We start from the raw sequence: 13,614 nt of genomic DNA on the forward strand, positions 1-13,614 counted from the left end.
AATTCTTGCTCTGTAACTCTTTAATACGTTTCCTTTCCTTCCTACAGAAATTGCTCTAGCTCTCACTTATGTCAGGGTTCAAATCTCTCCCTGCCCTCTGCTCAAAGCCTCCACATCAAGTCCGAACCTGTTTCTCCTCCTAGAGATCGCACCAGCAGCACGCCGGGGGGCTACGGCGGCGGGGTACCGCCTCCCCAGAACCCCCCGTCCCGCCAGGACTCGGGACGCTCCCCCGTTGATAGCCTGAGCAGTTGTAGCAGCTCTCACGAGGGCAGCGACCGCGATGAGCACAGAAACGAGTTCCACTCGCCTCTGGGCCTGGCCCGGGCCGCCATGGACGAGCGCGAAAGCCCCTCCATCAAACGGGTGCGGCTGACAGAAGGATGGGCCACATGATAGCCCAATCCCGCCCCCCCACCCCCCCACCCCCCACCCAGCATAGCCTCCTGTTTCCCAAGAGTTCTGCCCACCAACGCCGCCAACAGCAGCGACTGACGCCCAACAGGTCAACTCCCCTGGACCCCCCCCCCCCCATCCAGAACTCTCCCCTTTTTATCTCAGCAACTGAAGGAAAAGAAGGGACAGCCCTTTTCAAAATGATGTTTGTGCTTAATTTTCTTCAATTTCCGTTTGTGCTGCGTGTGCGCGCTATACATATTCTATACAGCCGTCGGGTGGCGTGGCGGCCCGGAGCGCCGCCCATGGAGCAGGATCCGGGATGTGCGGGGTCGCTTTCGTTGGGGAGCTATGCAGAAACCGTCTCGTGTGTGGATTAGAGGAATTGTTACACGTGCACGTGCGTCGACAGAGAAACGGGGGGTGGGGGGGAAGTAGTCAGGTACTCTTTCATAAAACGTACTTACACTTTTCCTCAGCGATAAATATCGGTGATTACAAGAAAAAGTAAAAAAAAAAACTAAACAAAAAAAGCAAGCAGGGCGAGTGTGTGCAGCACTTGGGCTGCACAAGGACAACGTGTACAGTATCGTTTGTATCGCTGTGTAACTCCCTCGCAAAAATGTGTGTTACCATTAGATGATGTCATGTTGCAGGTTCAACGTATTTATGTACATATAGGGGGGGTAGTGGGGGGAGGGGGGGTCAAAAGTCACCCGGCATTGCGTAACCAGAGGCGATTATGCAACATTTTGAAGAATTGTGCAGGTCGAGCGGACGCCCAGGCGTTCGGTAGCCTTCGAGGGGTTCAAGGTCCCCCCCCGGCTTAAAGAGCAGAGCCTAGCAATGTCACCCCCCTCCCTCCCCTCCCCCCACTTTGATCTAAGAGCTACTTCAAGTGTAATCAAGAAAAAAAAAAAGGAAACCTCTGGATCTGCTACCATATTCAATGTTCAAAACAGAAAAAAAGGAAAAAAAAAACAAGAAATAATTGTACGATACACTTGCTTATATTTTCATATGAAAGGATTACAATGCAAAGCATTTTTGTGGCTTTTTGTAGTTTCTATAAGCCAGAATGTGTTTTTTGATAGCTTTGCTAATTAAGAGAAGGAGAGTCGACCCCGAGGGGGACGTGAGAGGGCTCGGAGGCCCCCCAAGCCATGAAAAACAGACTGACGCTTTGCTGAACTGTTTTATCTTTGTAGAGGTTTGTTTTTAAACGTGTATTTCTAATTATATATAACGACGGTAATATTAAGAATCTTTTAAAAAAAAAAATCTGTGAAATTAACATGCTTGTGTATAGCTTTCTAATATATAAATATATATACTAATGATTTCTTTGGTTGGTTTTCTTAGTGGAGTTTCTATGTGCGCTCGCACATGTTGTCTGGTTTCTTTGATTTGAGCCCTGATTGGAGCTCAGGCCTGTATTTAGACTGACTTTCAACAAAAGACAAAAGGACAAAAAAAAAGAGTAAATAACGAATCTGGGAAGCCACGAGGGAGGGTCGTTGGGGGGGGGGACTGAAACAACGGGGGATCGTTGGTGAGAATCTATCGCAGCCTCCCCCAACACCATCCATGCAAAAAAAAGAAACAAAAATCATCAAAATGGGGTTTTTTTTTCTTCTTTTCTTTGCTACATCGGCGCCCGACGCTTCGCAGGTGACCCCTCGGTGTCACCCGTGACCCCCCCGTGGCGTCACCGACGTCTCCGTGTGGCGCGGGGCAAATAAATGATGCTGGTAGGCAACAAGCACAAGGGTTTATTTGAAAGAAATAGCTGTTTTTTCTTTTATATATATATTTAAAAAAGAAAACAATGAAACTAGCCACATATCTCTCTGCCTATCACTCCGTATCTGCTGTCACTTCAGTGTTATGATATTTCTGTGTGCATATTTCATGCAGGTTCACTATGTTGTTACTGTAAACGGTCTGTGTAGTCAAACAGGGGCAGAGCCTCTTTAATGGTGTTCTTCTCTTTTATTTTCTTTTTTTTTTTAAATTGAATACAGCAAAAAAAACAAAAAAAACACAAAAATAAAACAAAAACATGATGTTTCAGGCAGCGTAAGTGTGGAGAAACCAAAGCCAGTGGCATTTCTGTAATGTAAAACTCAACTTTTATTTTCATATTCTTTTTTTTCCCCTTCTTTGAATTCATTGAAACAAGACAATAAAAGGATATTTGATCAAATGTACATTTGGTTTCACATTTCAATTTCAGCCAGTCACACACACACACACACACACACACACACATTGACAAGGTTACTTTGACAAAAATTTCAACCAAACATGGATTCTTCTTGATTTTTTTGACACGTGTTGATTATTTTCAGTCTTTTCCCCCTGAAACTATGACAGAAACAAATGTTGGGACCTCAGACCCCCCCCCCCCCCCCCCACACACACACACACCCAAAAGCAGAGCTCACCCTAGAGCTTGTACAGCCATGTGTAAACGTGTAATAACCATGTCATACCTTCCCTGTAGTAACAAGGGGAAGCTTCTCTCTCTTTCTCTCTCTTTGGTTTTTTTGTTGTGGTTTTTTTTGTTTGTTTGTTTGTTTGTTTTTGCTCCTTCGTGTTTGTGGTTTATTTAAGTTTGTGTTCAGCAGCTGATGATGTTCCGACCCCAAAAGTCCGTCTGTAGTATCAAATGTAGCCTGGATCCACCTGAAATCGGCGGAATATTTGGAACTAATGTCTTCTGGAAGAGCGGCTCTCAGCGGCATAAGCTGGCCTTTGTCGCCACTCAAGACTAAGATGCTATTTAAATTAAACCCACATCTCTGGAACGCAAAGGACTCGATTCAGCTGTGCGAAGAGGAAAAACCGCGATTGGACGGAAATTTAAAAAGAAATTAAAAAAAAAAAAATCCAATTAAAATGTCTCCTCTGCTGGAAGGAAAGGCTATTTGTATTTTGCAGAGATTTCAGTAAAGTTAATGGCTTTCGTAGTTATCCTGGTGTGGTTTGGTGTGATTTCATTGTGTTTCTTGTTCCTGCGTGCGTTTCTGAAAGCACAACAAACAAACAAACAAACACACACAGGTGGGCAGAGCTGACACCAAACGCAGCGATTTCCTCTGTTTTATTAGAACAGTTTCCAGTACGGACGAGGGACGAGCTTCGTTTGAGCCTTTATTTCCGCTCGCGTTGTAAAATTCACTCTTTTACAGGAGATAATTGCATTTTCTCACATTTATCCGGCGTTTAAAGCTAATTAACTTTGACGCTGCACGATGTTGACGTCATCTCTGACAGTGATCCTTGATGATCCAGGAACGCGCACACACACACACACACGCATACACACACACACTGGGGTGGGCGTGTCTGACGCAACCTTCCAATTATTAATGCTGATAATAATTGGTGGGATCCTTAAAAATGAGAAACTCTCGCAACACATCAGATATTTGTGAGGCGACATTTACAATCGAAATCATTCAATTCCCACATTTTCAGGAGGCCTCGAGTCCCCCGAAATGCGCATTCCGTCTCCGTTTTAATGCCTTTTTTTTTAAACAACTCGTTTTAATGCGTCCGTTTTGTTCGTGATTAATCTTTTATGAGCTGATGAAGATAAACACGCAACAAGGCGGGAGTCCACATTAAAAACCTTGGCGTCGTTGGTCTTGCTGCTGTTTCCAAACCTGACGGGCAAAAGCCGATCCGCCACTTATTTGTTCGAAATCGATTCTTTCATCCTCAGCGGAGTCGATTTTATAATCGATTTTTGGATTTTGAAAAAAATAGCTGTTTTTACGCTTTTCTTCATCGGGCCGATTTCAAATCACATTTTTTGGCTCTGTGATTCCCAATTCTCCTCATTTCTCTCCTGTAAATCATCCTGCTTTGGAATATTTTCTTGGAATTGATGTTCAGGTTTCCCACCGTTATAACGGGCTGTTGTCCTTGATTTTAGATATTGCTTTAGTTTAATACTGTTAGTGAATTCTGTGTGCTGCTCCACAGAAGAATGGAACGATCCACCGAGCTACTATAATGACTTTTCTGCAGCTTTTAATCAGCCCGAACTCCACGGAGCCCCTTTGCTTCAGTCGTTTGAGCGAATCCGAAGTTTAATTTCACAGAAGCAATGTGGTGATGGAAAAATTCGATTCACCAGGACAATTTTATTTAAATGTGATGCGAATCGCTCATTGTGACAACAGTGTTTATTTTGACAAAAGGTCAGACACTCAGAAAGCGTAGTCTTTTCACGAAAGATGTTTTTTTTATAAAACATTTTTGTCTAAATGTCATTAGCAACATCATGTAGATTCATATTAAGTGGACGTGCACGAATATCTCCAAAATACATTATTTGACAGATCCCAAAGGAAATTTTCTGTCCCAGAGGTATAAAAATTAATTACTTGAATTTAGAATGTAAAATGTAGACTCAAAAACTTCGTTTTCGTGGCCAGATGAGGGTGTGATGATGAGCCTGAAATGGGGACATTCTCAACATCCACCACTAGATGTCACTGTTTAGTCATTTGGCTTAATGCACTCTTTTTTACATACGCACGCGATATGCATCACACACGCACTCAACACCCTCCTCCCACACACACACACTCACACACACCTACACACACGAACACGCACACTGACACCTTCGTCGTGCTCACACCTCAGACTTTCAGGATGGAGCAGATGATGTTCGGACGAGCATGTCACTGTTTGGCGTCAAAGTTTTCCCTTCGCCCATTAACATTTCCATTTTATTTAAAGCAACATTGATTTACATTAATCGGGCTAATAAGGAAAAACTCTATAATCATAAAATAATATTAGTAATATTAATCATATTTATATCGTAATATTGTGCAATATTTCAATTGCAATTATAATTCTCATTTAGATTACCACCAACTTCGCATCGCTGATACATGAATGAAAATTAATACTCTACTGTTAATTTTCTAGCACTACATTCACCTACCAACCGAGATTTAAAGAAAAATAATGAACGCTCAGCAAAATGAAAGAAGCGGTTATTTCCTCGTTTTGGTGCTGAAGCTCCATCGAGCGGCCTGGACGGCGGCACTAATGAAACGAATTAATTACAGACGTTTCATCAGCGTCTTCACACCTTATTCAAACGAGCGCCAACGAACGCCCCTCTGCGCTCCAACAACAACCTGGGAGCTGCTGCGTTCATCGCAAAGGTGCGTTATTGCGCACATTAATGACGTTACTGTCATTGGGGAATCCAAACGTTCTAAAGAGGGATAAAACAAACTGCAACACTTAATGAGAACCGCCAGAGAAACAGTTTCACCTCCTTCAAAATGCAAAAAAGCATTAAACTTTAAACTTGTCACGTATGACCACCTGCTAACATTTTATCGAATGCGCCTGACAATATCTTTCCAAATAATCAGGCTATGAGGTGGAATCTGTTGCTCTGCCCGAAATAACTATCGTCCCGCGCAGTAAACATGAGTGTTTGCGGCGGAGCACAGCATAGGTGGGTTAACGACTTTGAATATCCTTACGTGAGCCAGCGTGACCAGTGGTGTTGAGCCACGGGCTGTTTAAGAGCAAGGTTCAACGAGGAGAGGAGAGGAGCAGCCTGTAGGGACTGGACGTGCTCTGGCTCACACCACAAAGTTCCCCCGCCAAGTCCCGACAGCTCGGTACTCAAACGCCTCACGTACCCCAAAACACCGAGATAACAGCGGTGACACCTGGAGGTGGTGAAGGGAGGTAAGTCAAAAACACGTTAGTTTAGCTGCAGGGGGGCAGGGGGGCAGGGGGGCAGGGTGGGGTTGGTGCGCGGTCGTAAAAAAAAAGAAAAGAAAAAAAGAAAACCCGGGGGTACTTTAAGAAAATCGGACTTTTTGCAGTGCATTTGCAGTGATAAAAGCCGACGCGCTCTGTGCGCTGCGCTTGTAGGCGCGCACCGCACCTCTGCACATCCGCACACCAGTGCGCGTGCACAGCCGGAGAAAATCGCAGAGCCCGAGCGTCACCGGGCTCCCTCCAAACTGGGTTCAAGACTTTTCCCTTTCTTTTCTCCTTCTTTTGGTATGAGTTGTCCGGAGCGGCTGTGCGCGTTCTCCGTCCTGAAACGTCACCTCCGAGTCTTCGCTATTGTACAGAGCAGCACAGAGCTCTTTGTTCATGCATGCCCGCATCTGACTATGTAAAGGCACCGACGAGACGCATCACTGAGATGAAAATAAGCCTAATGTAATAATGAGAATAACGGCTGATCACCATCCGACACGGGGGGCAGATGAATTCTGACCAAGCGCAAACGTAATTTAAGCGCAGAGAGATTTTTGTCTATTGTCTTAGAATCAGCGCGCAAGTGCAAAATCGTGCAGCATAAACACGGGACGAGATGTGTACAATGTAGTGAATATGCATTAATATTAAAAATAATACCAGAGCCAACGACGTCGGTGATTTGAGAATGGCGGAGCGGCTTCGTCGCATTACGCATGGGCGGCTTTTCCACGCAGGAGCCGCGGCTCTCCTCCTCTTCTCGTCTGCCTCCTGTCCCGTTCTCCAACGCTCTTTTTAAGGGGCAAAAAAAAATTAAATCAACAAACAAGGCTACAAAATGGCAATCAAACACCCAAGAAGTAGCTGCGAGGGGAATCAGTCCGACTGCAGCCGGGCGGACGAGGTAGTAAGCGGGATTTGCATATTTCGATGCGCTAATTGCCTTGATGTATTTAAATATGGCTGCACGTAGCTGATATGCTTGTCTACGTCACTGAACGTGCCCTCGCTGTTAAGCTAAAACGTGAATTCGGTTGAGTATAATGGATAAGCCTGCAATTAGGCAAAGAGGTGGCGGGGTAAGGGGAGGGAGTGTGAGGAGCAGGATGCTTCTTTTGAGTCACCTGCTGACATTTTCAAATAAATTTATGCGCGCACCTATTTTAAGACAGACGGTGAAATTGTGTGATTTTCTTCCATTTTTGTCTAAAAAAACACTATAACATTTGGAAATGGTGACTGGTGGAAATAATACGGGTCTAACTTGGATCTCGTGCCAGAGACAAGGGAGGGATGTTGTTGAAAAGTGCAGCTTTCCTTTTTTTTGTGGGGTGGGGGGAGAAAATGTCGAATATTATTGCGCTGAGACAAAAGCGTGTCGACATCAAGAGAATTAGCTGAAGACACGGGTAGAATCCTGACAAGTAGGTCAGCCAACTTTAGTTGTCAACATCTGTGTGTGTGTGTGTGTGTGTGTGTGTGTGTGTGTGTGTGTGTGTGTGTGAGAGAGAGAGAGAGAGAGAGAGAGGGTTTGGAGCGCATGTGTGCGTTGGTCGGCGGGGTAGAGGTGACTTCAAAAGTTCTGTGTTTCGCACACACCAAGACCAACGTGCACTTCCTCTCATTAAGGCGCTGCTCATGGAGAAACGCATGTAACAAATCATTTCCCCCTCGTGTCCAAAAACCGGTAAATGTGTTCCGTTTGTCAAAGCGTGTTAGAGAAGCGCCTGCAGCAAATTCATTACCGCCCAACTGGGCTCACTGCGTAACCTGGCCACTGTGCGCGTATGGGTGTGTGTGTGTGCTTGTGTGTGTGTGTGTGGTGTGTGTGTGGGGGGGGGGGGGGGGTTGGTGTCCACGCCAAAAAAAACACGAACAATGCAGCCTCAGTTCGTGCGTGCAACAAAAGAACCGAGGGAACTTGTTTAAATTTCAGAGCACGTTCTCTCCTCACAGAAGGATGGACTTTACCCCCCCCCCTCCCAAAAAAAAATCACCCCACTCCTCCTCCCCATCATCATCATCCTCATCACCATCATCATCATCACCCCCTCCCAACCGCCGCGTCCCACCCCACAACCAACAGGGGAGGAAAAAAAAAACTTGCTCTGAGAGCTCAACTGTGCACGTACTTTTCTAGTCGGTGCCTGTAGACGTTCTGGGAAAGTTGTCTGCCCGCGCCTCTCTCCGCGTCCCCGGGATATGCTCACGATTTCCACAGAGCAGCCGGGCTTCAGTGCGGGCTGCTGAGTGTCAGTGGCACTTTTAAAGCGATGCTGTGCCCCCCCACACGCACACACACGTACACACACCCACTCACCCACCACCACGTAATACGGTTGGGATATTTCAGGGGAACATACGCCACGGCGCCGCTCACACGGACCCATGTGAGCCGTGCTCCTGCTCCGGGACGCGTTCAGGTCAACGCGCAGTGATTCGACTCACCTTGAGGAAGTAAGTGCAACTTTGTCTCCTGCTTTAAAAGGGTGCGCGGAGGCGATCGTGCGCGTAAAGGTTGCCGGTGGAGAAAAGTTAATCGTAAAGGCCAGAGAGGGGGAGCAGATGTGCTAAAAAAGCTTTTAGAGGAGATGCGCTTTGATTGTGTTTTACGCATTCAGAAGGATATTTGACTTTTATAACTGACCGTGATGTTTTTACGCATTTTAATCATCAGGGCGCCTCGATCAGAGCATTTGATGGGCAGTGGGATTTACCTAGAAGCTTCCCTGCCTTTGTGGACAATGATTATTGCGGTGAGATTGATGCTTCACTGTCGACCTGCTTTCACTATTTGCCACGCGCAGTCCTGCACTTTAAAAGTGATCAACGCGAGTTGTGCGGTGGTAAATTCATCTATTTTATGCTGCCTCGAATGTGCTCTTTTGTGACAAAAGTGGACACGATTTCCTTAAAGATGATGCATTTGGGGGCGCTGAATGTACAGTGCCAGTGGAGAGCTGCAGGAAACGCCAAAAATCGGAGCACATTAACCCCTCAAGCCAAAACAATTAATTAATCAGCACGGTAAGAAAAGTTGAACCACTGAGAATAAAGAAAACATGGAAAGTTGGCTTTTTTCGACATTGGTTTAATAACGTCCGCGAAATGGTCACAGAACGTCATGGAGACAAAAGCTGACATTGTCTCGTTTATCCGTGCGTTTTTACGCAGGCGGCTTTTTAAATGACATCGCCATTAACGTCAAGTATATCGATCTATTTTGTATTTATTCATGACTTAATGTTCATGAAAAGCTTGTAATGATATCAAGAGGATCAGCAGGTCGCGATTTTAAACTGGCGTGTGTGATTAAAGCCCGGCCTGTGTGTGGGAGGCCAATTCTGAAGCCTACTTTACCTTAATGAGGTGTGTTCTTGGTGCTGTTCCTGATTGTATCGCTTTGGCCTTACATTTCCATCAGCGTCCTACACATCAGGTGGATGGAATGGTTGCGGATGTGTGGAGATCAGGGATGTATTATGAGAGACGATGTGATTATTTCTCTTATTTTTCAACGATAAGTTGCATTTCAATTTTTTTTTGACATTCTCGCAGATGGATGGTTATTTTGTTTTAGTTCAAAAGCCGATTGAAAGAATCAGACTGCACTTCTGCCACATAATAGCAGTATCTCTTTGACACACACAGGCCCAGTGAGTCATATTTGCTCATTAACATCCTGCCTCGCCCCACCCACTAACGAAACGGGAGTAAACTTCCAGGTCGTGTGCCACGTGAACGGGGCAGCCTAAAATAACCCCAAAAGCTGATTTTTGCTGTTGACATTCAATGCCCCCCCCCCCCCCCCCCCCCCCCACCCCCCCCCCCCCCCCCCCCCACCCTCCGCACTTTTGTCACCTTGTGATACGGCTCCACTGCAAACATTACGATCTGAACACAAAGTTGTGCACAAGGTAGTGACTGAGCAACCTGCAGCCGCATGCTGCTGCGCATGATCCATCACATGCTCCGCTGGTTGTTATTGCTGGCTCGGCTCCAAAAAAAGGGGGTTCTTCAGTCTGACCCATCTGGGCCGAGCTGTATCTGTTTACTCATGATATTTCTGTGAGAAAGTCAGCGGGTTAAAACGCGGAGCGCCTGAGCGCTGTTTCGTGTGTGTGTGCGTGTGTGCGTGTGTGTGTGTATGTGTGGGGGGGAGGGGGGGGACTTCGCGGGTCCGAAACAACAACAAAAACTGTGGTCTTGTCTTCGGATTTGCGTCAGTGACAAAAAAAAGGCACGGGGGAGGATTCGATGCAAGTTCGACCATGTGAGAGCCATTCGGCGATTCTTCGTAGGTGAGATGGAAAACGAGGCGACGCGGCGTGTTGACGCGAGCGGAATCAGCCCGGACAGACAGAAGGCGGCGGCGCTCCGTCAGCTCCTGGAAGCCGTCTCCACCGAAATGTGCCGTTCTGTTGTTTAATGGGGGCTACATAAAAGAAGTCGCTGTCACTGTGCCTAAAACGCCATATGGTTCTCCAGCCATCCGCTGCCATCCCTGCGCGCTGTGAGGGGAAGGACCGCTCGATGCGTGGCGGACCGATTCCAGCGCGCACCTTGTTACGGATGGAGATCCTGCGTGGAGAAGGGGCGCGTATTTCGCGATTATATTTTTCATGACATCATCGCAATTACATTGCAGTAGTCCCGGGCCTTTGACCTCACCGGGGTTGGTCCATATTTTGACCACCCCTTGCCCCCTATCGCTTTTGGGGATGGCCCCCACTCTTTTCACATCGAGCGACCACGCAACCCGCAGAACGGACCCTTTGGCTCAGAGTCTTCGTCTTTATCTCTCCTTAAGAGCACGCCGGATGCGCAAGGGCAGCCTGACACTCTTTTGGCCAAAAAGCAAGCTCCTGTCTTTATAATCCGAAACATTTGCGTCGTAATTCCCTCCGCCGTTATTGCACTTTCCACAGGAAACCGGATTTCCCCTTCTCTACCGTGTTTCTTCTCCGCCGGCCTCACAGGATATCTATTGCTGCTGCCACAATGACTTAATAGAGGCGAAAGAGCCTTTTGTGGGATTGGAGCTATTTGCATTGCAAATTAGGGCCCCCTGTGCAAGGATGACTGCACCTTACGCGCGAATTTCAAGGTCCGCTTCAACCCACTAACACTGGTTAATGTCAAGTGAATGCGACATCAACGCTGGGATAATATGTTTTTATTCCTTTTTTTGTGGGAAGAATTTACGCATTTTTTAGCACGCGTAAAATCTCTTTCTGTGCATTAGTAGAAAGGGGAATATTTTGAGGATTATAATGCACATATGTGTCACGTTAAATCAGGATACGGGTGAATTTTGCTTCGTATCTTTGACTTCTGAGATGGAAACGCGGAGACAAGAGGAGCGAACACGTGGATTACAGCCTCTGAATGAGAAGTGTGTTGTTATCTTTGGTTATCTAGCTGTATGAGTGTTCTGCTCGTCATAAAGCTAGATAACCGAAAGTAAAAACTACTTCCAGACTCGCCGAGGACCATGGAAGGACTCCTGACAGTTTCCAAGACGGACCAGAGAATGTGTGTGTGTGTGTGTGTGTGTGTGTGTGTGTGTGTGTGTTTGTTTGTTTGTTTGTTTGTTTGCTTTATCATAAAGAGCTGCTCGGAGATTATTTGGTTTTGCATGTGTCAATTAACTTTCCTAAATTGTTGTCTACAACCAAGAATTGGCCACAATATTTCCACAATTATTTTAATGATTTTAAACTTTTTTTGTAACACTCACACACACACACACACACACACACACACACACACACACACACACACCACACACACACACACACACTGATAGAGAGGAAAAGAGGACACATATATCATGTTATCTCTCGCCCATACGGCATGATCACGCTTCTGCACGTTAATTTATGAATGCATTTCCGTATATTGCTTCATTGCGATCACGGGTTGGAAAAGGTAACATTTTCATGTGTCCCTCCGGGTTTCCTGTTTTTCTTTATTTCAGCGTGAACGAGGCAGCCGGGAAACGGCGCTTGCAAACCAAAACAGTAATAATTAGGATGTATAGTTAGCTGACAAACAGAGAGAGAGAGAGAGAGAGGTTGGGGAGCGGGGTAGGGAGAAGGAGGGAGGTGGCAGAAGAGGGAGGTGAGGAGGGAGGGGACTGGGGAGTTGTGGGGGTCGGGCCTGCTTAATTGATTCCGTTAACCGCAGTGCAGGAGATGTGAACAACTGGACGATCCCATTCCCACGCTCGGTGGGGCAAGTGGCAATGCCATGCCCCGAACCAACGTGACAGACAGCGCAGTGAGGGTCTGGTGGGGGATGGGGGAGCGAGAGGAGGCGACAGGGGTCATGAAAAGACGTCAAGTGCACCAGACTCATCTGCATCCCTAAAGAAAGGGGCGACGTTTCCCAGCCCCAGCTGACGCGGCGCTCCTAAACTTGGAGTAGTAACGGTCCTGAATGCGTAATGTCTCGCCAATTGTACTGATAATGAGGAGGTCATTATCTTAAAACTATGCGGCTTTATGAATTCGAAATGGATGTGCTGCAACTGTGTAATCCTCCATGGCCCCACTCGAGTCCCGCAACTTGGATTTCTAACGGATCAGATAATGTGGAGGGCTGGTGCATGTGAATAGCTGCTGCATTGTTTGAATTTGAACTTGACCGTGGAAGCAGAGATTTGAGATCAGGAACGACGGAGGGAAATATGTTTGGAAAGTAATTAAAGGGCACATGAGTGCAGGCCTTTCTAGAATTACTCTCCTCTGGAAAATGCATTGGTTTAATTATAGGTTATATCAACAAAAGAATTGTTTGCAATTGCTGTATTTTGGTACGTTGGAGCAACGCTCTCATTGTATTTATCCCCTTTTTTGTGATTTTTTAGTTGATCATAGCTGTCGTGCTGTCTGATGTTTGGGAAACCGTATATTTTGTTGAGCAGTAGAGCACAATTTCTGTCTTGCTGCACCCATCCGGAGTGTGTGGGCCTTTAATTTTAAGCGTAGAAAAAAAAAAGAAAATCACATCACTGAATTATTTGTAATTTAGGGTCAAACAGAGGTACAATGGCCTAATTCAGCATCATTGTTGCTGGTTGGATCTCTTCTCACAAGCACCATTGCACAAAATTATAGCCTCTCTTGTCCCCCACCATGCTACACAATAATGTGTTGTTTAGATAATATACTGTATATATATATTTTTTTTTTTTTTTTTTTTGACTGAACAAAACGAGACTGACTGTCCCTGGTCAAGTCTCTTGGAGCGACGGCCCCAGTTTATGACAGGAAGCCCTGTTGACCAATGTAAATGTCCACCCAGGTTGGAGAAAATCACATTTCACGCATAATATTTTCCCCTGGAAATCTCTATTGTCTCTGTCTCAATTCAAAAACAAAAACAAAACCAAATGACGTCCATCTCAGCAGAGGACAGAAAAGGAACAGAAGCAGCCACCAGCACAAGTGTCTG

General features: G+C 46.0%; 1 protein-coding gene and 2 long non-coding RNA genes across 18 annotated transcripts in view; 2 read left to right on the forward strand and 1 right to left on the reverse strand.

Moving 5' to 3' along the window:
* mef2cb (myocyte enhancer factor 2cb) overlaps positions 1–2,606 on the forward strand; it is a 62,148-nt gene extending 59,542 nt beyond the window's left edge. For all 16 annotated transcript variants that reach the window (XM_057031754.1, XM_057031757.1, XM_057031759.1 and 13 more), the window contains one exon: positions 48–2,606. In XM_057031754.1, the coding sequence (XP_056887734.1) occupies positions 48–396 (349 nt within the window). In that variant the 3' untranslated portion in view covers positions 397–2,606. The remainder of the gene's footprint in view (positions 1–47) is intronic.
* Positions 2,369–8,426, reverse strand: LOC130525249 (uncharacterized). The gene is made up of 2 exons (XR_008950441.1): positions 8,289–8,426; positions 2,369–6,947 (listed from the first exon to the last, which is right to left on the reverse strand). It is a non-coding gene; the product is annotated as an uncharacterized LOC130525249 (long non-coding RNA).
* LOC130525247 (uncharacterized) overlaps positions 8,235–13,614 on the forward strand; it is a 29,175-nt gene continuing 23,795 nt past the window's right edge. Inside the window, exon 1 of the long non-coding RNA XR_008950440.1 lies at positions 8,235–8,613. This is a non-coding gene — a long non-coding RNA (uncharacterized LOC130525247). The remainder of the gene's footprint in view (positions 8,614–13,614) is intronic.

Source organism: Takifugu flavidus, chromosome 5, assembly GCF_003711565.1.
Source record: "Takifugu flavidus isolate HTHZ2018 chromosome 5, ASM371156v2, whole genome shotgun sequence".
NCBI lineage: Eukaryota > Metazoa > Chordata > Actinopteri > Tetraodontiformes > Tetraodontidae > Takifugu > Takifugu flavidus.